Here is a 25,057-nt window from a genome sequence, read left to right on the forward strand (position 1 = left end):
GTAGACTGTAGTCTGGAGAAGCACTTGCGTGGCAATGGAAAATAATGTGAAGATACCCAGCCTAACAATGCCTGAAATCTAGGCCAAGGCCCACCTAATTATAACATTTTCCATGACAACTACCAAGCAGCTGAGAGCTGCTGCAGGGTGTCTGTGCTGGCTTGAGTAACTCTGAGTAAAGCTGAAGCTGAGAGACTGGAGAAAAGGAAGGGATAATAGCTTGACTGACCAAAGCCACATCAGTAAACATGTCTTACACCTTATAATAAGGGTTACTGGCAAGTTCATCATCAGGACTCTAGCTGCCAATTTAAGCATGACTAAGTAAAAAAAATCATGTCAATTGCATAAAAGAAGCCTGAGCTGATAAGCTTTGGGCATTTATACACCCTTTTTATTACTTTGCTTCTTACCCCACTAACCTAAAAAAGAATGGATTGCATTTAACAAGTGTACAAGAAGCAAGTATGCAGGATATAATGCTGAAGGTAATAATAATAATAACAACAACAACAATAATAAATAACATAAATGCATATAATAGGAAAAGACACATCTTTAGATGGTTTAAGGCATCAGTCCTTCTCTTTTTGTGTTAATTAAGTGGCTTGAGTTTTGTTTTGACCTTGGTGTAGACCATTCCTTGGTATTCCTGCTGTTAACTTGGGACACTGGATATAGACTTTGTGTCCCTCTGAGTTATGTGCCATTCACACTTGGTTCTTACAGCCTTTCTTTTGGTGTTTCCACTCAGACATTCCCACTCCTGCCTTATCCATACCAATCCGGTAGAAATTTTTGTGAAAAATTTCTACAGGATTTGGTCTCAAAAGTTTTTGAGATTCTCTGCAGTGGTCTTTTGTGGGGCTGATGTTTCATCTGGGACAAGAAGGGTGGCTGAGCTGACTGCGGAGAGTCTCTGCCCCTTTACTTCAGTAGAAGTTACTCTCTCAGATGGAGGAGCAAAGGCTGATCCCTGTCCAGGCTACAGGGGCAGGAAACCTCTTGCAAGGTCACTAAGTCCCAGCACAGAACCTTTTGTCTGAAGTTGGCAGCAATCTGCCTGAAGCTTTTTGTTTGGGTGATAGTTTTGCGGAACTGGGACAAAGCCAGTTTTATAATGGAAATTCCCTTGTTGCTCTGACAAACACAGTGTAACTCTGAAAAAATACTGGTGAACCAATGGATTTAAAGGTTGCTGTCATCCAGCTCTCTGAATTTGAGGTTATTGTTTCTGTGCCATTGTGTTTTAACAGCGATAACACCAACATGTTTTTTTTTTCTTTTTACCTTGCATTGCTGCCTTTGTTGCTTTTCCTTCTTTTTTTTCAAGTCCTGCTGCAAAAAAAAAGATACAGTTTAAGCAAGATTTCTATCAGAGGTGTTGTTACATCAAATAAAGCTCTTCTTAAGTGCTTACATGTTATTTTCAGTCAAAAGATTTCAAAGATTTCCAATCATTAGATTCCCCCCCAAGATATGAATACATAATAGATATTTTTTATCTGTCTGAAAGAAGAGTGATTTCATTTTTCATTTTCTTTCAGAAAATAAATAGAAGGTTTGATCAAACAGAAGATGGGGCTGCCCAGTGAAGGGGGCTTGGAAGTAGATGGTCTTTAAAGTCCCTTTCAACACAAACCATTACATTATTCTGTGATGTGAAATGAAACAGGGGATAAACTACACAGCACATCTCTTGTAATGGAGAAGAGAGCAAAGCCAGCAGATCTTTACCTTGCCCAGCCATTTGAGAGTTCCCCAAACAAGCATGGTTTTCTGTTTGCACCAGCAGAAACTTTCACTCCGCACCCCTGACACAGCAAAACATTGCCCCATATTCTCAGCTTTAAGCACATGGTTGGTCTCAGTGAAGGTAGAAGGCCACAGAGGGACTGTATGTTATGACATCTAACTTGGTCCTACTGAATACTGAGATTTCTGTGGGTAAGCAAGAAGTGTGGACCAGACCAGTTGTGGAGCAGGGCTACTTAATCTTTACCGACACCAGGGGAAGCAGCTGAGCATCCCAAGTCAGGATGCATGGACATATCCAATTGCTTATTCACAAGCTTGGTAAGCACAGTTTGTAAATTCATTTACACATCTTGGGAGACAATGGATATTAAGGATGAAACTACCTAAGAAGAGGTGGTGCAAGAAGGGGTGCCATTAGACTTTGCTCACATAAATATGGGTATCTTTTATAATTTCTGACAATTTACACTGCAGGTTTGGTGATATACAAGATTATATGTTTAGAACAATATATATATTTCTTATTTAATTGAATTATTTGGGGTTAAATATTGTAAATTGATAAATATGCATGTTTAGCTGTAAGTGGCACTTTCAACCCTTCACTCCTGTGAAACCAAGCTTTTGTAGCCATAACTTGTAATTATTACGATAAATAAAATCCTTGCTTTAATTTAAAAGGCTACCGTCTTACAGTGTTTGAGACAAAAAATGTGGCATTAAGAAAATAATCTTCACTCTCATTGTTTCAAAGTATGTGAAGAACAATCAGCATAAGTGTCAGGATGTAAAGTGGACAATGAAAATTAATTTACATCTGATGGGTATAGAAAATATCTGCAGTTCCGGGGTCATTAGCACGATAACAAAATCTCAGCTTGTTATTTCATCCTATCATTTTATTAGAACAAATCACAGTTGAAAATTATGAGTCTGGCTTTTAGAGACAAAATAAATTCTGAGGGTCATGTTCTGTTATCATTATTTATCCTGAGAAAGTCAGGAAATTCAAAGGACCTATGAAGTGTCTCCATGGAGTCTCACTGCTTCCCTTCTGCCTGGACTGCAAATCTGGCCCCAGGGGTGCCACCAGGACATCCCTTCAAGAACATTCTGGAGCTGCTGGGTATAATGGCTCAAGCAGATCAGCTCAGTTAATAAGCTGTGGCCTGTCTGCAATGTCTGCTGGTGGGTTGGGGGCCAAAGGAATGATCTTCTGCTTCCAGATTCCCTGAATCTGATATTCAGTGAAAAGTCAGGTATCAATAGATGAACTGCTTCATGTTGAGTGGGGTAAACCCACTCACAGGCATCAATTACTCCCTTGTGATATGAGTATGTGTTTGTGAGCAAGCTCCATGTAAATAGTGAAATATTGCACTTCTGCATCTCAGTTATTTCAGGGAACTTATTTTATTGAAGATAATCTTCAATTTTCCTGAAAATAAAATCTAGGTTGAAAATATGTCTGACTCAATCCTCAAGGATAGAAATGGAATACTCCCTTTTTTTCTAAGTGCCTAATTTCTTCGTGGTACTAGAGAAAGCCTAAAAGAACCAAAGGCCCTTAATACTCATTGTAGACCTCTGCTATTGTTATCCATATTACCTGGGCCCAGATTATCAGTATTACTTATACTAACCATGAACTAGGCTTATCAGAGGATAAGCCAAGATTAACCTGAGCACTGAGCAAATCAATACCACAGTGCTTCTAAAATGCTTCCTGAAGTGGTCAGTATCTTGAAGAATAAGCCTATTTGAATATGGAAAGAAATATATTAAAAGGGACACCAGAAACCTGTCCCATGCTCATTTCAAAATATATTTTTCACATTAAAACTGCAAAAGCAGCTATGACAAGGGTTAAATGAGTTATTGAGAACAATTGTTTTCTTCAAAACATTTTTATCCTTTTTAGCTGAAATGAAAGGAATTTTGGTTTGTAAATCTCTGAAAGCCAGAATACTAATGGAATAAAAGTATTTTTTTCTGGATACTGAACTGCAGGCTAGAAGAGCAATGCAGCTTTCTGAGAAAATTAGGTGTTTAGTCATCAAAAGTATGTAGTGGTGGTAGACCACAAGTATGGTTATCATGAAGGAACATCCATTCCTTGAGAGACATCGAGGCTGCTATAACAACCAGCTATAGATATAGTAACAGCATTCTGGCTTTCAGTGCATTCAGCAATACACCACCACTTCCATGAGTGAGTGAGTGCTTGTAAAGAACTTGCTGAGACAGAACAGAGCTCCAGGAACTTTTGGGAACTGCCAAGTAACATCATCTAGACATGGCAGAGCAGTATCTGGGAGGACAAACAGGATGTTCTGTTATTCCCTTTGCTTTTCCAGAAGAGAGGCATGAGCTACTTTGGTGATGCTGAGAGGTCTTTTATTATCAAGGTAACAGTTGTCACTTTGAAAGTCTCCATAAACAGGAAGCCGATCCATGTAGAGTCAGTGTTTGGAATAAGATTCAGAAGGTCTGGTTGTCTCTATTTCTATCAGAACAGAGATAAGGTTTCTGAGTAGGTCAAGATGTTATCTCTTCCACTGGGCATTTTCGATGTTCTTGCCACTTCTGAATGGCAGCCACTTCTGAATGGCACTTCTGAAAGATGAGCTCTGTGAAAAATGATCCTGTTCCAGGTATTCCCTATTTGAAAAGCTGATCTTTTAGCCGTATAATTTAGGTAATATGAATGTTGTAATGTATTATAATTTTCTCCTCAGGTAAAATCAAGAATTCATCAGGGATCTATATTTTCAGTAAAATATAGTTTCAAAAATATATTAAACAAATTGAGAAATACTCCCACATCTATTTTGTAATTTCTCAGCAAAATTATTGACAACTTGGCATAATGTAAATCATATGGGCAATTTACTTTATCATTGTTTCTCTGATTCCATCATAAGCTCTTAAGAAACAAATGAGAGATAATTCAGCAGATATTGTTTTATGCTGAAAGTGGCCAGGAGAGCAATTCATCAGTCAAATATTTGTGCAGTCTCAATAGTTGTAGGCTACGATCAAATTTGTCAGAATATTTTTATCCCAAAAGAGACAGGTTGCATAACTAGCATCCACATAAAAAATATGCATTCTAAAATGTCACTGATTTTAAAGCTATTTTGAGATATTTGCTCAGTGTGATGGAAGACTGAAAGAAATAATTCCCACTGGAAACAAAAAACATTTCACCTACTGAACCCTGAGGTCAGAAGCTCCTCATTGTGGCATCAAAAAAATCAAGAAATCATTAACCTAAGAAGTGTATGTTATGGTTTAGGAACTGTTCAGTTATATGGAGAAATTAAAAAAAAACCTCATGTTGTAGTGGCTTGTGAGAAAATGCAAGAAAGCTCCATGTGTATTTGATATCTCATAAGAATACAGGGTAGTGGGAATGTCCACACCTCCTTCTATGCCAGCAGATTAATTTTGTTTAATTACTAAAGAAGATAATTTCATCAAAAGCCTTGCTTTTTTCAGAACAGAATCGTTTGCCTTCCCTGAATATGCTAAAAACAATTTTACATTTGCCAACACCTACTGAATACTGAAAATCACATTGTGTCCAGAGAGCTGCTAAGTCTCTAAGGACTAACAGGAGAAAAATGAGAAACAACAACAACAACAAAAAAATAACAACAACGTAGAACAAAGAAATATGTATTGAAAAAATATTATTTTCTTCAGACTTAAAAAGAGGTTAAACCCTACTTAATGACTACTATTAAACACTACTGAAGACAAGAATTTGTGTGCATCATAAAAGAATATAGAAGAAAATAACAACATTCCTTTGTGATTCTTGCTAAGTGGCAAGAGGAACAGCTGTAACATTTTCATATAAATATGATTTTCCCTCTGGAGTGCAGGCTATGTTTGAGTTTCGAAATTAGCAACATAAAGTTAAATTTAGATGACTTGCTAACAAGACATTTTTAAGAAATCAACAATTTCCCCAGAGTTAAAATCAGTTCATTTTTATTTAATGAGGAATAAAACAAAGTTGTCATTACTTATACACTGGGGATCAATTTCAGGTTCAATGTTACATTGATCCTACAGTAAAACTAAGATGGCAGAGGCCAACACCTTCAGTTGTGAGACTGCTCTTTTGACAACAGAAATACCAGAATTATTCCTATATTATATAATGGAAACCCATTGTTTCTACTTATCCTTAATTGACTGAACTTCCTAAAACATTTTTTTTCTTCCCATTTGTCTGAAAGGGAATGCTTATAAAAGTATGGTGGCCATTGATATGAATAAATATGGACTGCAAGTGATGGGCAGTTTGTAACCTGGCATTCTGTTTCCCATTTTTTTTTAAGTTACAGCTGAAATCTGTAATGTTCTTAAGGGAAATTTGGAGCTAGTAACTTACACTGTATGTCTGTAAAAACCAGACACTGATGTGAAACAATTAAATATTTGCTACATTTGCTCAGTTTGAATTTACATCCGTGATGGTTCTTACCAGCCCCAGTTCCCTGTGCCTTGTGGAAAGGAGGAACCTTTGAGGCAAGCATTGATGCTCTCACACCTCCTACCTTCTGCCATCCACAGTTTGTGTATGAAAGGTACTCAAAGCCTGTTACACCAAATCTCCCTGCAAAACTCCCTAGACTCCTTAAAGAAAACAACTGTTCAGTCACTGGTTTTGTCCTGCAGTTAGAATGACAAAAAGAGAAATATTGCTTTGTGGGATGCCTCTGTAGAAGATTGGTTACTTCTCCTTTCTGCCTGTCACAAAAGCCTTATGGCTTGAGTTAGGGTTAGAAAGTGAATTTCAGATTGTAGGAGAATTACAGTTAATCCATGAAAAATCTGAGGAAAAGATGCCTGCTTTGAGATGCGGCAAGGAAAACACCATTAGAATTTAAAAGGCTGTTTGTTTCAAATAAGTCATATTGTTAAAAGTCTTTTTCACAAGCAGTTTTTTTTTCATTACAGTAAAGTTAACAGCAGCATTATTCCATTTCAATTTTCAAAACCAATCAAATTACTCACCTTTTGACTTTGGAGTTTCCACAGCTGCTGTAAAATAAAACATTCACAGAAACAAATTGAATAAATGAATAAAGGAATTAAAATTTATCCTAACATCTCTTCCCTTTGTCAATATGCTACTTATCTATGCAGAGTGGGATTTCATTTTTTATGTAGACAAAAACTGACACACACATGTATTGCTTGTTTAGTCTCATAGCAGATGATTAATTAACCTGCAGATTAAAAGCAATAGAAAACAAGGCCAATAGATGAGTAAGATATGGAACTTCAATAGCTCTGCTATTTTCAAGTGAAAGGATGAGGCAAGAAGTAAAATAGGCTCTAGATTGTGCTTATATTAAACATACGTGGAAAGTATACAATAGAAAAGTTTTTTTAACAATTTCAGTGATTTGCAGAAGCTAGGAATTTTTTCACTTTTTTTTTTTTTTTTGTTCTGAGTTCATTGAAACTTCTAGAATTGATACAGAGGATCCAGTATCAAAATTCTTCCTTTATATAAGTTTTCTCAGTTTTATTTCTTGACTATTCTTCATGAATGCATTAACTAAATGCAAATTAATGGAACTACCACATTTCTCTTTTTGTTCATTATTCACACCTTCATTCTTGACAGGTTTTTATGTTATAGAAAAGGACAGATTCATTTTTCTACAAATTGACTTTCTACTGTAGGTATTTCTTGCTCCAAATTTGTATCTGAGAAAATAAAGTCATCTGATGAATGAGTCATCAGGCTTGGCTGTAAAAGGAGAAAATCCTTATGCTCCCCCAAATTTGTATAAACTGGAGAAGTGTGTTCCACTTGAGAGCAAGAGCAGCTTGCTGCAACAATAAAATGCATGAATCCTTGGCATAAAAATAATTAAACAGCCTACTTTTTTTCCTACCCTCCACATTCTGAATCTTGTATTTTGTGTTTGTTTCTCCATCCATGTACTGTAACTTTCTTTGAAAAGAGAAACCTTTTAAAAGTTAAAATAAAGATTTATTTCCTTCCTGTTCTTCTCAGCATTTAATTAGATCTCAATTCCAGAAGACCGAATGGTTGCTGCTCCACATCCATTCCATTCAATTGCTTAAGTAACTTTAATTAAACCAGCAAAATTATATTCATGGATTTATTTTTTTATCCCTCTACATAATCCTATCTTAACTGAAAATCAAACCAGATAAATGAGACTCTGAAACTTACAGTCTTTTACAGGACTTACCATGTACTTTTGTTTCTTTCTTTGTTGTTTTGCCTGTAAAAGCAAATTTAAAAAAATATCAAATATTAACTTTTGACAATAATTAATTTAAAATATTAGATTTTTTTAAGAGTAAGATAAAAATGAGAGAATATTCACCAGATTCCATTATTTTTTCTTTTTTATGTGGTTCTGGAAGAGAAAAAAAGAAGTAAAGTGTACATTTGTCTTCTTGTAATGCTTTGTTTGATTGCCTTGGACAGTAATTTTTCATGGTACTATTGGCCATTGGATGTGACACCTTCCTATGGACTCTCAGTTCAGTGAGTCCTTCCCTGCTTTCCAGTATGTCAAAATAAAGCCTTTATGTTTTTAATCTCTTCAGTAGTTTTCACACTGGATACACAGGGTCAGATTAGCTGTTAATAAGGGAGAGCAAAGGATACATCTTTTATAATAAGGTGCTAGAAGTAAACCATAAAAACATCTGCAGTTTTGCTTCATGGTGGTTTAAGTGGAGGTCTGCTACCCAACTATACATGCTTGAGGACAGCTACTTTTTTATGGTAGTTTCTGTAATACCTCTTTCCACGCTGCAAGAATGTGCTTTAACGCCCCCTCACAGAAGGAGCAGGGCAGCCTGTCACAGATAGAGACTGAACAACATCTACCAGCCAGTGCTAACATTCACAGTAGCAAAAAAAATAGTTAAGCTTTTTCTGTCTGCAGATGCTTTTAAACAGCATATGGAAAGGCTGTGCTGTGCAAGTTTGTATCCACACAGGAACATTTACTAAATTCAAGAGTATCTGGGCTGACTGATCACAAGATAGATCAAAGAATCATAAAACCATAGAATATTCTGAGCTAGAAGGGATATTATTGAGTTCTAACTCAGGATATTCTATGATTCTATGTTTCACAAGGATCATTGGGTCCTGCTCCTGGCTCTCCACAGCATAATGCCAAGTCACACCATGTGCTTGAGAGGATCATTCACATGCTTCTTGAACTCTGTCAGGCTTGGTGCTGTGACCATTTCCCTGGGGAGCCTGTTCCAGTGCCCAACCACCCTCTGGGTGAAGAAACTTTCTGACATCCAGCCTAACCCTCTCCTGACTCAGCTTCAGGCCATTCCCTCAGATCCTGCCACTGGTCAGCACAAACAAGAGATCAGTGCTAGTGTTTCCCCTCAAGAGGAAGTTGCAGAGAGCAATGAGGTCTACCTCCAGACTCCTCTTCTCAAGGCTGAACAAACCAAGTAATTTCATCCACTCCTCATATGACTTCTTCACTAGACACTTAAGTATATTCACAGTCCTCCTCTGGATGCTCCCTAGTAACTTTATATCTTTATATTGTGGTGCTCAAAACTGCACACAGGACTCAAGGTGAATACTGTTAAATACAAGCTCATTGTTTATCACTATCCAATGACTGTATTTTCTCCAGGCTTGTTACAGGTTATATTTATATTAAAGCTGTGGTATAGAGTTGAGCAACATTAATGTTTAAAAAGTTTCCACTCTAGAATCAAGATCTAAAGTTCCGTGCTCAAAGTGGTTCTGAATGTTGTATCCTAAAAGCAACTTTATTCACAGATGTGACCTATCGCTCAATTGAACAAGAAAAAGGAAACAAGAACTGCCCAACATAAAATTAAATATACTTATAAACAACATTAATATGAATAATATTTCCATTAAATATTATTTTGTAATCAATGCTAATATTGACTGTGCTGTGGGCAAATAAAAGATATATAGTTCAAGCAGAGCTATGAAAATAATTAATATTTGAAAGGACAGACTGATCTTAAATATTAAAAACCCCACACCAGTTAAGTTTTAAATAAAATATGTCATTACTTCATATTCCCACCCCAAAAAAGCTTATATTGAACAATACATTTCATTCTATCTGAAATAAAATACTCCTTTTTGTCTGAGTTTTTAAATTTCTCTGAAGAGTCATCTTTTATATATTTCAAAGAAAAACGTAGTTTCCAAAATAAAGCTTTGAGACAAGTTCTAAAAGCAAAAAGTTTTTTGGTTTTTTTTTTTTTGGTTTTTTTTTTTTTCACAAGCCATTTATGGAATTACATTACAACTTCAAAAACAATATCTTTGAGCCAAAATGTACATTTCAAAGAATTGAGATTAATTGATTGAAATAATGAACTTTAATATGGGCTCAATATAGTCTTAATATAGTTATATAAGGAACATTTCAATGTATTGATTGCATAAAAAATGTTAAAAATATTGTAGATTATTTAAAGAGATTTTATATGAGAAATGAAGTTTTAGTGGAAATGAGGATGGAGCAGGTTTGTGTCATCAGAAGAAAAGGGTCATGGTTATGATTTTCCCCACAATATGAAAAAGGGATGGAAATAGAGAGCAAGGTAGTATTTATTGCCTGGATAAATGTACTTTCTAGATGGCATCCTACCCTGGGTTGCAATTCTAATACAGGTCAAGGAGGAAAAATTAAGTTAAAACTGGCCTCCTCAATGCTCTTAATCATGGCAACATCTGCAGCTTTGATTTTGTGTAGCCTGAGTGCTCTTCAGACTCTCCAGTTGTAGCTATTTTAGGACTCGTTCTGGACATCATAATATTCACTGGTGTTGTGGGGGTTTCTATTTGACTGTTGCTCAGGACAGCTTCATGGAAACTAAAGGAAATGTAATTCAGTCTTTAGTGGTTCTGAGGCAATTATTTTTCTCTCTCATTCTAAGATCTCTCAGCTCTCAGAAGATCAGGGAACAGAATGATCCTAGCAACACTCAAGCAATCGTTTTGGCAAAGTCTAAAATAATCCATTTATTTAGCGTTATTTCACTTTTTTCCCCCTAAACTGCAAACATTAGGGAAGGCCTGTAGAGCTTCTTCATATCCTTCCAGAAGCATATGAAATAAAATCCTTTTCCATGAGAAAATTTATTAAAATTAATAACATAGCATTTGACATCAAGCATTTCTGGGAAGTCTGACATGATATGAGATTCCAGGTGATTCATGTCCTGATATTTGAATGGAATGAACTGAAAACTTTTATTGCACAAGCCATAAACTGCAGGAAATTTCAGATCTAGGTCTTTCTTGTTTCCTAAAAGTTACAATTTCTTGATCTCCATGTCTTATTCTTTACTTTTTTTTTTACTTTCAAGTGGCTAGTATGACACATGGAAGGATATAGACAGCTGTAAACTGATCAGACATTTGCCATGTCATTTGTCATTATTTTTATGTTTAACCAATTTTGCATGTATATGAGACTGTACAGCATATTTTTATTCAGGGAAGTTTTGCTGGTAATATAGTACTTTTCTACCATGCATGGAATTGAGATTTGATTTAGTTTGAAATTTTACCATCTTTATTTGCTCTGATGCTTTAAACAAATGGCTTTTATTTTTTTTTTTTTAATGAAAACTGGCAAAGTTATGTATAAGTTGCTCATAAAACCATACAAATGTGTTTTTTGCTTCATTACAAGTGACATATTCCTAGGCAATTCAGAATAGGTGGCAGAGAGAAGAAAACCTGAACCTTACTCTGTAGCTCTTCCCTAAGCCACATTGTTCCCTAAAGCAAAAACAGCGCTGAAAATCATCTAGGCTAGCAAATTTGCTGAGGTGTATTTTAATCTTTAGTACCAGAATAGACAGTCACAAAGTGTGACTCTCTGCTACCTGACAGGAAGGAATAGTTGATTTCTTGTCATAATTTATATAGGTATGTGCACACATGTATGAGTGTTTGTGTGCACCTGTTATTGCCTAATTCAGATAAATCATTCATGTCCAAAAATGGTTCAGGAAAAGAAAAATTCTACTGGGAATGACACAGATTGGAAAAGTTTAAATAAATGGCATTTCAAGTGGATATGTTGTTGCGTGGGATGCACCACATGTTAATTAACCAACACCATTTTGTTTACACTCAGTAGCTGAATAAAAATGGTGCTTTCTGTAGTGTTGTTTATCTTTCACCACAAATATTTCAGTGAAGCCTACTGTTGTCATATTCTATGCAGTGTCTTAGATACTTACATCCTTAGCAGAAAGTTAGCTTGGTCTTATAGTTTTGTAATCTTGGTTTTATAGTCTATACATAAACCTTCTTGGAACTTCATATCATGTTGGTTAAATAAAACCAAATGAGACAGAGTGGTAAAGCTTTCCAAGTTATCCTGTCATTCAGAATATTGCAAACATAAGCATTTAGATTAAGACGAGATCCCTTTAGTCCCTTCTGCTGAAGGGAAATGTTGCAATATATGTTCAATCACATAGTTGACCTGAGATAATCTACATGAGAAAGTCTTGCATCAACTAGATTTTTTCCTGTTCTCCTGATCCCAAGGAGTATATGTTTTTCTATATTTCACTGCTATTCTTATTTTCTTGCTCATTGTAGAAAACCTCACCACTATTTTATGCTTTGATTTATAAAGATAATGAATTATACAAATACATTTCTTTCTGGAATAAGAACACACCAAGGAAACCTCTTACATCATGAAATCATGCCACACATATACTCACTCCTCTATATATGATCATCTATTGAGGAGGGTAACAGTTTTCCTGATGGATTTTTGTGAAGAAAAAGAAAGCAGGTTACTGTTCTTTGTATCTTTGTCAGAAATCTGATAGCTTGTTGGGAAATACCTGATTAAAATTTTGTGCAAGAAAAAAAGAAAGAAAAGCCTGGATGAAATGCAACTGCATTAGGTTCCATCTCTTTGGTCTGAGGCTTTTCATCACAGGCAGAAAGCAATGGCATCAAAACTGTCCATCATAAATTGTAGATGTAATATAAGCATATATGTTATAGAAAAGTCTAATCCACACCACTGGTCCCCTGAAAATGAAATGGCATTTTCATAATGATTGCAATGAACTGGATGAGGCCCATTTATTTCCATTATCGCAAAATGAAGTTGGTAGCACTTCCAGAACATTAATGCCTGGAAAGAAAATTATATCCATAGTGTATGTGATAGTCTGGATTCAACAAAGCTTAAGCACGCTCTTGAATGCTTTGCTAGGTGACTCGCCTGGTGGATGTGGGAAAGGCTGTGGATGTTGTCTATTTAGACTTCAGCAAAGCCTTTGTCACTGTCTCCCACAGCACACTCCTGGAGAAGCTGCAGCCCATGGCTGGGACAGGAGCACTCTGTGCTGGGTTAGGAACTGGCTGGATGGCCGGGCCCAGGGAGTGGTGGCGAACAGTGCTGCATCCAGCTGGGGACAGGCACCAGTGGTGTCCCTCAGGGTTTGTGCTGGGGCCTGTTCTGTTCAATGTTTTTATTGATCACATGGATGAGGGGATTGAGTCTTTCATTAGTAAATTTGCAGACGACACTAAGCTGGGAGTGTGTGTCAATCTGTTGGAAGGTAGGAGGGCTCTGCAGAGAGACTTGGAACAGTTGGACGAATGGGCAGAGTCCCATAAGATGAAGTTCAATAAATCCAAGTGCCGAGTTCTGCATTTTGGCCACAATAACCCCCTGCAATGTTACAGGCTGGGGATGGTGTGGCTGGACAATGCCCAGGCAGAAAGGGGCCTGCGGGTACTGGTGACGCCAGCTGAACATGAGCCAGCAGTGTGCCCTGGTGGCCAAGAAGGCCAGTGGCATCCTGGCCTGTACCAGGAATATTGTGGCCAGCAGGAGCAGGGAGGTCATTCTACCCCTGTACTCAGCACTGGTGAGGGCACACCTCGAGTGCTGTGTCCAGTCCTGGGCCCCTCAGTTTGGGAAGGACGTAGAGATGCTTGAGCACGTCCAGAGGAGGGCAACAAGGCTGGTGAGGGGTTTGGAACACAAGCCCTGTGAGGAGCAACTGAGGGAGCTGGGGGTGTTTAGCCTGGAGAAAAGGAGACTCAGGGGTGACCTCATTACTCTCTACAACTCCCTGAAAGGTCGTTGTAGTCAGGTGGGGGTTGGTCTCTTTCTCCAGGCAGCACTGACAGAACCAGAGGACACAGTCTCAAGCTGTGTCAAGGGAAATATAGGTTGGACATTAGGAAAAAGTTTTTATGGAAAGAATGATAAGGTACTGGGATGGTTGCCAGTAGAGGCGGTGGAGTCACCATCCCTGGATGTGTTTAAAAAAAGATTGGGTGTGGCACTCAGTGCCATGGTCTAGATGAGGTGTTAGGGGATGGGTTGGAGTTGATGATCTTGAAGGTCCCTTCCAATCTAGTCATTCTGTGAATTCTGTGAACTCAAGATGGAGTTAAAGATATGTTAAATCCTTTTTGAAATTGGGCCCAATTCTAGCCAAAAGTGCACTCAAATAATTAAACAAGTTTAGGGCTATGAAAGTTGGCCAGCCTTAGAACAAAGCACCTTAAAATGCCTTTTCTGTAAAGAGTGGACACTTATATAATCCTTTTAGCTCTGATTTTAGAATTGCACTTGATTTGACATTCTTTTATTGATATTACTCTTACTTTCATGTATGGATAAAAATAATTTTTTGCAGTTAACTTGCTCCCCCTGCCTTGCTCTTAAAGTAGTGCTGTCATTGTGTTAGCAATACAAAAGTACTTTGATGCATAGCAAATATCTGGTAGCAAAAAAAGAAACTGGACTGTATTTGCAGTACTAGTGTCTTCACATGCACTGTGATCTGAAAGGAAGTACTGGAAATTATTTTAACTCTATATTATCCTGAAACAGAGAATACACTAAGGAAAGTATAGATGCAAAATAATGTGTCAAGCTATGATACTGGGAATTTCAACATCCTAGCAAAAGTAGAAAAAAATACCATGGATTTTATGCCATTTACTCAAAAACATTTTAAAAATTGGTGAATCAAAACTGGATTTCAGATTAGAAAGCTTAGTTAAAATAAGCTATTTCATGCTCTATTTAAATAAATCCTATTTATAAAGAATTCATGGTTGTAAAGTAAAATCTTCTAACATCAGAAAATTCTTCCCCTTACAGGGCATCATCTATTGTGACATAAGTAAAGAATTCATTTTTCCTTTCCCATTCAGAGTCAGATAATGGCTCAGCTTACATAATCCTGTAGACAATTTAAGACATCATGTTCTGTAATATTTTCTCTGAGATGAAAATGTCAGTGGGTTGAAATGATTTGTGGAATATATCTCCATCCACATAATAGATTCTTGCAAATATTAAGTGGCTGAGTGATGGACTACTGCACCAGCAATTAGATTTTAGCTGCTGAGGGTGCAGTGCATTCCTGACATGCCACAAGCAGAGTCAGCTCTGAGGCTTCAATAAGGCCTATGGAAACGCCCTGGGACAAACAGTTGAGGACCAAAAGTCTGTTTCTCCTGTCCTTCAGCATATTGCTGGGGATTGAGCTCAGATAATCACCATCTACTGTACAAAAACAGGCAAGCCTGGAACCATCCCATTGAAACCAGAAAGAAAATTACTAAGTCAAAGATATTATATTTAACTTCCTGAAAAGCTATGGTTGGACAGAGGAAGAATTATGCTAAAATGGAGAATTCTGCAGAAAATAAAGAATTATGCAGAATGATCCTGGATCTAAATCCAAAGACCCTGAGCAGCAATATTAATACAGGTAGGGCTTCATTATTTTGCTTACTGCTTCATAAACACCTGCTATCTGAGTGAATATTTATTTTGTACAGAAATAAACTGCAAAACTTGTCCTTCTGCATTCAATAAGTTACCTCTAACATTTGTTGCCAAAAAGATAGACTGTACACCCAGAATATAAACTCTGAGAATGGCTGTGCTTGTATTTTGAAAAAATCTGAGAGGGTTAACTTCAGGAAACAGAAAATTGAACTGTCTACTCCAGCTATCAGAATAATTTTCTTGGTAACATCAGTACAACAGAAATATAGGCAGAGATGCTTTCACCAGGGGCAGTGGCTGCTTATGAAGAGAAATTTCAGGGCACACAGAGGCCCTCAGACATAAGATCCTGAAGAGAATGCAGGATGGAAAACCTTATTATGTCCCTACAGAGAGAGAGAGAGAGAGAGAGACAGGCGCCTTTTCCTTTTCCAAAAGTACTTACAGGGGGTGTGTAACATAAACTTGACCCTGATTTTCAAAGTCTCTCTTCTTGGACTGACTACACATATCTACACAAGGTGAAAATACATAGTTTGATGAATGATGCAGAGGGTGTGGGACTGTGAGTAAAATACATCCCTGGCATGTGACTTGAGACTTGAATCTGAGAAACCTGACAAAAAATCCATCATAAGTTTGCTTGTTCTATTGTGTTACTAAATTATGCAATAGAATTACTAAATTTTATCAATCTTCTGTAACATATGGTTTTAGCTTTCTGTATACTTGTGTCCTACAGGTGATAATTAAAAGATAATCAATAACCCAGCCCCTTGATAAAACTTTTCTACATTTCAGACACACCTCCTGTGCCATAAACTTCTGGGTTTTTTCCTTTTTATGTCAATTAAAACTAGTTATACCTTATGGCAATAGCTTTCCTGCTGCCATTTTAGTTAGTCACTTATCTTGAACCAAGAGTTAAAATAACTTACCTGCTAAGTAAATAGTGCCTATTGCCAATAAAACCAGTAGAACTTCCTGCTTTAGACTGAGTGATCTGAACGCATACAACCCATCCTCTAACCAAGCTTTTCAGTATAGCCTGCATTCTAATATTCTGTACTTACCCCATGGACCCATTTCCTGCATAATTTCATAAAAAATTTCCTCTTTCCTCTTTCTGCCTCTTACAAACAGTGAAAAGATTGGTGGCATAATAAAGTAATAGTAGTTTTGATACAACAGGCAGTCAGTTTGGGAGATTGGATGTAACTGACATTTGAGCACTTAAAATTAGCTATTGTATGTCATATTTTTTTTTTATTCTTTCTGGATGCAGACTAAATTTTATTGATTTTCAACAGGGAAATTGTGCTTAAAAAGAGTTTCTGTTATGAACCCAAAGCAAGTGATAAGATTTTTATTTTATGTTTGTGGAGAGGAAGATGGGGAAAATTAGGCCTTAAAACCCAGTAATTAGGCAGTTAAGTGACAGTACAAAATCTGTTAAACATACTGTAAAATTAATTAAAAATGTCAAGACTATTCCAGGGAAATTCTAAGCAGCAATTAGGACTTAATTTTTGCAGTGTTGAAAAGAGTTAGAACTGGTTTTCAAATCAGGCAAATTATCAGGGGAATGCACTGTCACTGGTGCTTAGAGAAGGTGCAGGAGTCTTGCCTATGAAGGGAGGCCATCTCCTGAGAGGGCTCAGAGATGAGCTGTTCCCATCCCTCTCCCTAGCTACAGGAGTGCCAGCACTAACCAGTGGCACTGAGGCTCCTGACTGCCTGCCAGGGAATATAGTCAGCCTCCGTCTAATTTAGCTGGAAACACTCTCTGCATGGTCTCATTGAGCCTGTGCTCCCTCCCCTGTCCTGCACCTCCATGCACTGGCTTTTCCCACAGTGACTAAACAGACCCAGCAAACTCACAGAACCGAGGTGTGATGACTCTGACCCATGGGCAGCTGGAACATTCACCCCGCAGAATTAGCTACAGCCGCAGGGCATGATAAGGATTGAGGTGTGAGGCTCCAGAGGGATGGCAATAAGAGGTAGATTTCCCTCCTAGCCCCTCTCCTGACAAAAGGTGTCAGGATGAGGCAGCTACTCACCACCTACACCCCTGGCTCTGAGAAACCCTTCAGAGAGAGCCTGCTGGGCCCTGCACACAAAGGGTGCCTGAGGAAATCCTGTGGTAGAAACCTGTGCCACTCCTCAGGGCAAAAAAACAGACTGATATTTTGTAAGGGTAGGTCACTCTCAGACCTGTTCTGCTGGCACAGCTGGGCAGACAATGCACTGTGCAGAAAAAAAAAAAAAGAGGGAATGCCTTTGGGATTTGGAATGGGAACAACATAAAATAAGGTTACTGAGGAAGATGTGTAGCAAAACATCTTCAACTCTGATTTCTCCCCTCAGAACAGCATCACTCGCATATATCTACTAAACTGTTCTGCTTTACAGCCAAATACTGGGATCTCAAGCCCAGTTTCCAATGACTGTCAGAGAGGGTGATTTTTTTCCAGATAGAGAAATCCGGTAATGTTTGAAAATATCCACTTTCAGAATTAAATGATGGAAATTTATTTGGGCTGGTTTCCTAGAGCAACTGTCAGCTTTCAGATCCCGAAGTTTTCATAGACTTCCAAACTCCATATTCACTTTCTTTGCTTTGTCTGTATACATGTAGGGAGATTAAAATAGTGCATTTGAATTAGGCAGGGATTTCTCAACCAGTGACATTAAGATCAGGAACATATGTGGTGTAGATGCACTGTGAGATGACCAGCTGTGCCCTCAGTCTGTTCAGTCTGTTAAGAGGAGTAAACCTTGAGCTTTAGGCATTCTTGGGTACAGGTTGTGATGTAATAAGAAATGTGGAAGAAAATGAAATATGAAATTGGATAATGTATTTAATTTACTGTGCTAATAGGCAGCAGTCTACTTATGATGTTGCCAAACAAGCATATTTAATATTTTGCTATGGTGAGTTATTCTGGTGGTAAATTAATTTTCAGAGAACTGGAGGGGAAACTAAAATGTAGAACTCAGAATGTACTGCTCTTTATAATTTTTAAGGCAAACTAGATATTTAGAAATGTGTCAGAACAGACAAACTTGTTTTATTTTTCCATAAGAAGCCATGCCAGTTTTCCTCCTTTCTTTTTCTTAAGCAGATTACTGTGATCGCCATTCTTGCCAATAATCAGACTCATTGGAATATTTTTCAAACATGAACACAAATATTGGATGCAAGCAGGTGGAATGAATTAATTATAAGCATATGGTTCTAACATAATTTCTACAGAGTACTGTTGAGACTTCTAAGGGGTCTAGCTATACAACACACTGTGGTAACAAAGCTGCTTTAAGAAATTATCAGTGACATGAATGTAAATGTTTGTGGAGCCAGACTCACTGACAGGCTGAACGCTTTGCCACACACACATTCCTAGCACAGCCTTCAGCTGTAAGCCATGGCAACGGGGTGCTTTACACTGCTCCCCCTGTTGTGTTAGCAGAGATGAACGTGGTGTCAAACAAACACAGCAGGCAGGGACAGGGAGCACTGGTGGGGACATGGTGCTTCCCAGGCCAGTGTCACACAGTGCCTGGTACAGCCACACAATATGTGCTGCAATAGCCCACATCCTCTGTGATTCCTGGCTATGAGTCCTTCTGTGGTAGAGACAACTGCAGTGTTCCTGGCTAGCACTGCTGCTTGACCAATTCCCATTCACCCCTACTAAAGCAAGTTGTCCTTCCCTTTTTCAGTGGAGGAGAGCTCTGAAATAGACTACTGAAAAGCCTGAGTTAGAAAAGATAGCCAGAAAACAATCTTAAAGGGAAAAAAAAAAAAAAAAAAAGCTATCTCAGATCCATACAGGGGCATCAGCTGGAGGCAAGAAGCAGCAGAGGAAGTGTGGGCTGGCCACCGCTGGGATGCCATGCCAGCACCAGGCACAGCTCAATGGCACAGTCTGGTGCAGCACCAGCTAACCTGCTTTAGACTAGAATAATATTGTGGTTTTATACTCCCCACATTTTCATATTGGAATTCCTGAAGGGTTTTTTGACAGTTGATATAAGATGTAGTCAAACTACAAATATAATGACTATTCAGGTTGTAATTCATTATATTGGGTTTTATTTAATTATGCAGAAATGAGATGTGGCACTTTTGAAGATGGCTATGAAGCAGATGAGATCATAAATAGATAAAAATTATTAGATTTTTACAATCCAATCTAATTTCAGATGGGAATTTATTTCTTTATAAAAAGTTTTCTTGTCTTTTCAGTGCATATTTATGATTATCCAAGAGCTCAATTTTGACAACCTACTGTAAGATCAGCACTTTGAAATACCAGATCCCCTTCTCAAAGGGCTCAAATACAGCTTCACATGGAAACTAGTTTCTGTAAATATTGTGTTTAAAATCAGGCTTTATATTCAGATTATTTTTTTTTAATCTCAAACCCTGCAGAATGGCTCAATATGGCACCTCATAGTTGCCATGGAAAGGCAAGAAGCAAACAGAATGGTAGAAATCAGTCCTAAATACTTTTTTCTTAGCAAATATTTCACATACGAATTATCACAATGATTTAGAGCAAAACAGACAAAAAGTCACCCCGACAACTAACAAAAACCACTGGCTCATGTGCAATCCAGCAGATGGTGCTATGATGCAATAAACTGGTTCAAGAGTGCAAGAAATACACTGCATGCAAATATTTTTCTTCTTTACCTGGTGCTGCTGCTTTTTTGGTGGCTGGGTTGGCTGCAGGAGCTTTTGCTGGCTCTTAAAAAAAGTAAAAATAAAAGAAACCATTTATTGCAAAGCATTATATTTTAACAACCCTACAGAAATCTGAGGAAAGGCTTCCAGTGAGGAAGCCTGTAACAATTTTTTTTTTTTTAACTGAAGAGTTAAACAAAGAGATTACCTAAAGGGAGAAGGCCTGAGTTGTCTTCAATAAACTCAACGGCAGCAACATAATAACCAGCTGAAGGGCTAGTAAACTCTGGTTGTTAGGCATTGAATCCCTTCTTTCAGCTTTTTCTGCTCACTTGTTCAATATCTATTGGCAAAGCAGAAGAAAGAAGGCATGTAGGGGTTTCAGCATGGCCTTGCCCCTCAGGCAGCAGCTGTGTGCTGGGAGCCTCTGCATCTGATCTTGCAGCTAGGAGGGCAGAAGGTCCTGGACCAGCCTCTGGCAGTTGAGGATTCACTCTTATGAATTCAGCAGTTGTACCTCAAGGGATCCCACAGCTATTCACAGTGGCATCCTAATCTGAAACTGGCCCTGGTTAGAAGAGGTGAAATTGGGCTGTTTTTGCAAAGTACTTCCACTGAGTTGGCTATACCAGGAATGTCCCTCCATCCTGAAGAATGGAGGACCATTAGGAGAACGCCTTCATTTTTGATCCTGCACTTGAAAGAACAATTGCTGTATTCTTTCTCAGTCTTTTCATGAAGCATTTGCATTGTACTGTCTTTGTTTGTAGAGCCTGTCCTTGCAGAATGAAGGTCCTAATGACAAAAGGTGTGTGCATCCCCATGTGGATTTGAAGAATCTTAGCCCCATGTAGAAGAACCTAAGTAACCTACTAGACTTATTCACTCTTTTACTACTTAGTAATTTATTTTATCCTCAGGAGCTACCAAAATAACCTGTACTTAAACCACAGTAGTTTAACAAATATCCATAAGCTAAACTTCACTAACAATCATAAAAGATTTTTTGTATCAACTAGAAGGTTTGTTAAATTAAAATTCACATTTTCATATCTTGAGAGGAAATAACTAATCATTTTAATCACAAGCTGAATTACAGAATGCCAAAAAATGTTAGTTAATCCTGCACATCTGTCACTGTATTATTACAATGAAAAAGAACATGGCTAAATCAGGAATGTAATTTTTGTCCTTCCCCTCCAGTCTTTTGAGAAGTTCATAAAAGATGCATCAGATTGTCTTGTGAAATGTAATGAAAACAAAATATAGTTTGCATGTGCAATGTGGATTGCATTATTTCCATCAATTTAAAAGCCCACAGCTGACAATTATATCCTAACTTAGTTATTATCACAGCATTGTAATTATTTGGGGTGTACACTCCTCCTTCAGGCAAATTTGTAGAAGACCTTGAAGAAGAATTTACTTAGTATCCCTTTTTTGCAGAAGAGATGCAACACACATGTTCTACAAATGTCAAATGGACCTTACATGCAACAGCAGGACTCTTTCATTTATTCCCTTCTGAGCTCTCAGCTAGAGTATGCTTGACATTGAATTTTTAAAACTTTTTTTCATAACATCTGTGAAAATGAACTAAGGTTTCGTTGTGTTATACAAAGATTTTGATTTTAAATATCTGAGAAACTAAAATAATTTAAAAAAATAAAATTAAGGATATTTTGACTAAAAATTTATTTAATTTATTTAATTTCTATATAACTTTTTAGTGGCATTGAAAGAAAAGTGCCCGAAGTTTAAACTGCCCTTGCAAGCATGCCATTTCCAGTTTGCTATTCACAAATTATTTAGGTGTTAATGATTCTGCACCTTTACATGACCTACTTTCAACTGCAAATTTCACTCTGCAAATTTCACTCATGTGATGGAGATGGGAAGTTTTGCTATGACAGCTGCTGTGGAATTCGCCCATGAAAGGAATCACAGAATGGTTTGGGTTGGAAAGGACCTTAAAGATTATCTCGTTCAAAACCCCCTGCCAGGCAGGGTCACCTTCCATGATATCAGGTTGCTTAAAGCTCCATCCAGCATGGCCTTGAACACTTCCAGGGAGGGGACACTTCCAGAGAGTTCTCTGTGTAACCTGTTCCAGCACCTCACCACCATCACAGTAAAGAATTTCTTCCTAATATCCAATCTAAACCCACTCTCAATTTAAAGCCATTACCTCTTCTCCTGTCATTGCACACCCTTGTGAGAAGTCCCTCTCCAGATCTCCTGTAGGTTCCATTTAGGCACTCAAAGGCTGCTCTGAGGAATTATGTGTGCAAATTAATAAGTCCTTTAAGACCTGCTTGAAAACAGGTTCTTATTTTACTAACAGGACATTACTTGTAGAATAAGTCTATAAAATGTTTTGTTAGATATTTCTGCAAATTTTGCATAAGAACCGAAAGTATATATTTTTTTTTCACTGCCAAAAGAAATCTTTTAATAAATTGCTGCAAAACTGTGGATGGCAGGAGATTGATCTGCCATTGAAGTCACAAAAGTTCATACATGGAAATGAGAGTCACTATACTCGTTAATTGCGAATTTGAATCAGATTTCGAAGCCCCATATTTTTCCTAAGTTTTCTTATATACTGTACTATCAGAACAGAATGCTGAGCAGATGAAGATTTACCAATGATACTGTCTTACTGTCCTTACTGTGTTGAGGCATTGATTGCAAATTTGCAGAAAAGGAAGACATAGCTCTTCTCTTTTAAATAATACCAAGTTCTCAGAGCATTTTTATAGCATTTTTCCAGAAGAGCACAATTCCTATCTATTTTCAGCCACAGAAGTTTCTCTGATGGAATCAGCGCTACCCAGACAGGTGGGGCCCTTGTTTGCATTTGTGAAGGTAAATTTGGTGTTCCTCAGCATGTTCAACTCTGAACCTTCTCAGCCAATTTATGAAAATTGCTGCCACTGAGATCACATTCAGCTGAGACCTCAATTTGACATTTCCTCCCCAATTAAACCTTTGTTTTTGAAGACAATGATAGGAAAGAGGGGAAGGCAAAACTGTCAATCACAAAGAGGAGTGTGCAGTTAGATGTAGGATAAGAATGGATTAAGAAAGTAGGAGGCAGCTGAAGTCTAAACATATAATTTTGCAATTAAAAATGATGTAGCTACTTTCTTCTTTGTATTTTCAATAACAATAACTATTCTTTTTGGATTAATGAAATGAACCTTTGAAACTGTATGGGATATAAAAGAGATAGTAGTTTCTTACTTTTGAGTTCTTTGGATACAGCAGCTTCTTTTTTATCTGTAAGAGAAAAAAACAAACATATGCATAAAAACATAGTAAGGATAAAGGTGGAAAGAAAACCGTAGTGTGTGCTTTAGAGGTGAAACAGCTTATTTGCTATAAAGTGCATTGGAATGATACACTGATTCATTCCTCTTCTGTTTGTTCTGTGGTACAGTGGCACTAATTGTACCCCAAGTGTAAATACGGGAAAGCCTGTGTGACCCTGAACACTCTTGTTTACTTTTGGCGCAGTAATCTGTGGGGTTTGACACGTGGCTGAGTTACCATGGCTTACATGCAGCAGCTGAGCTATGGATGCTCACCATGTGTATGGGGTCAGACTGCAGAAGCAAAGGGAGGATGTGCTCATGAGGAAAGGCACTCTCTTCCTGCAGTTGTTGACAATCACACAACTGAGGCCTACTTTAGATGATTTTGTACTTACCATCTATTGAACTTAGAGGAACTCTGCCCTACACATAGTCCATGGAGAAGCAGGCAAAATTCATCCCTGGTTGACTTGAATACAATTGAAATTACTTAGCTGAATCAAAATGCAACATGGCCAAACAATCTACCAGAAAGACTTCACTAGGCTGCTCAGTCTAACTTAAGGTCGGATATTTGGGCAACCTTTGCAGGACTTTTTTCTGATGGCCAAGAGATTTGGAATCTTTACTGAGGTGATATAAGTGTGCAGAAATACACAGAGATAGCTTCTCTCTCTGTTATAATTTCTAGTGCTATTCTACCTCAGGGCTTTTAGCTGGGTAAAAAATTTTAGAAATAGTCCTGGTGCTTCACATACCTTTTTCACTAGTCTCACCTGTACAACCAAGAAATTACTCGTGGAGATCTTGTGAGACAGGAACAAAGGCCTGCATAGAGCAGTGGTAGAAGGTATTCCCCTGGATGGTTACATGGAAATTAACATCCTCTCTAATTAACTATAGTGTTTCTGGAATGTAGGCAGGATAATTCTTATGTCCACAACATATATGAATGATAAATGAATTGTGCTCTTAAACACTAATATAAGGAATACTTCAGGGCAGAAACTGTCAAATTAAATTGCTTGCAAATCCAAGACTATCCCATTACTTCTAATAATAGAAAGTTGCTTTTTTCCCCATTGCTTTCTAAATTGCTGTGAAGAAGTTGATATGAGATAAGGTAATGCAAATGACTGCCAAGTAGTCTAATAATCTTGAAAAATTTGGAAGAAAATATATGTCTGCCTGAGTGATATGCTGCTCTGAACTGAAATATTTCTGGCTTAATCCTCTGCTTCCACTAACTCTCTGGGAAAGCATGTTCTGCAGGCATTACTTCAAAGTATGATAATTACCACATTTAGATGAAATTAATCATGAAGGCAGCTTCCAGCCATGTTATCTGGAAAAGGAGCCTATTGAAGCCTTCAAGTTGCCAGATATGGAAATTTTGAAAGGTATATATTGCAGTGATATGAATCATTTATCAGAATAATCTTCCATTGCTGGAG

General features: G+C 37.6%; 1 protein-coding gene across 22 annotated transcripts in view; it reads right to left on the reverse strand.

The window, feature by feature from the left end:
* The window catches only part of TRDN (triadin), a 225,855-nt gene that overhangs the window by 73,806 nt on the left and 126,992 nt on the right, over window positions 1–25,057 (reverse strand). For 15 of the 22 annotated variants that reach the window (XM_072926827.1, XM_072926839.1, XM_072926836.1 and 12 more), the window contains 6 exons: window positions 23,533–23,568; window positions 20,296–20,349; window positions 8,145–8,177; window positions 8,007–8,039; window positions 6,790–6,816; window positions 1,291–1,338 (listed from right to left, as the gene is read on the reverse strand). In XM_072926827.1, the coding sequence (XP_072782928.1) occupies window positions 1,291–1,338; window positions 6,790–6,816; window positions 8,007–8,039; window positions 8,145–8,177; window positions 20,296–20,349; window positions 23,533–23,568 (231 nt within the window). The remainder of the gene's footprint in view (window positions 1–1,290; window positions 1,339–6,789; window positions 6,817–8,006; window positions 8,040–8,144; window positions 8,178–20,295; window positions 20,350–23,532; window positions 23,569–25,057) is intronic. The other 7 variants (XM_072926823.1, XM_072926822.1, XM_072926821.1 and 4 more) reach the window with 7 other exon arrangements.

Source organism: Taeniopygia guttata, chromosome 3, assembly GCF_048771995.1.
Source record: "Taeniopygia guttata chromosome 3, bTaeGut7.mat, whole genome shotgun sequence".
NCBI lineage: Eukaryota > Metazoa > Chordata > Aves > Passeriformes > Estrildidae > Taeniopygia > Taeniopygia guttata.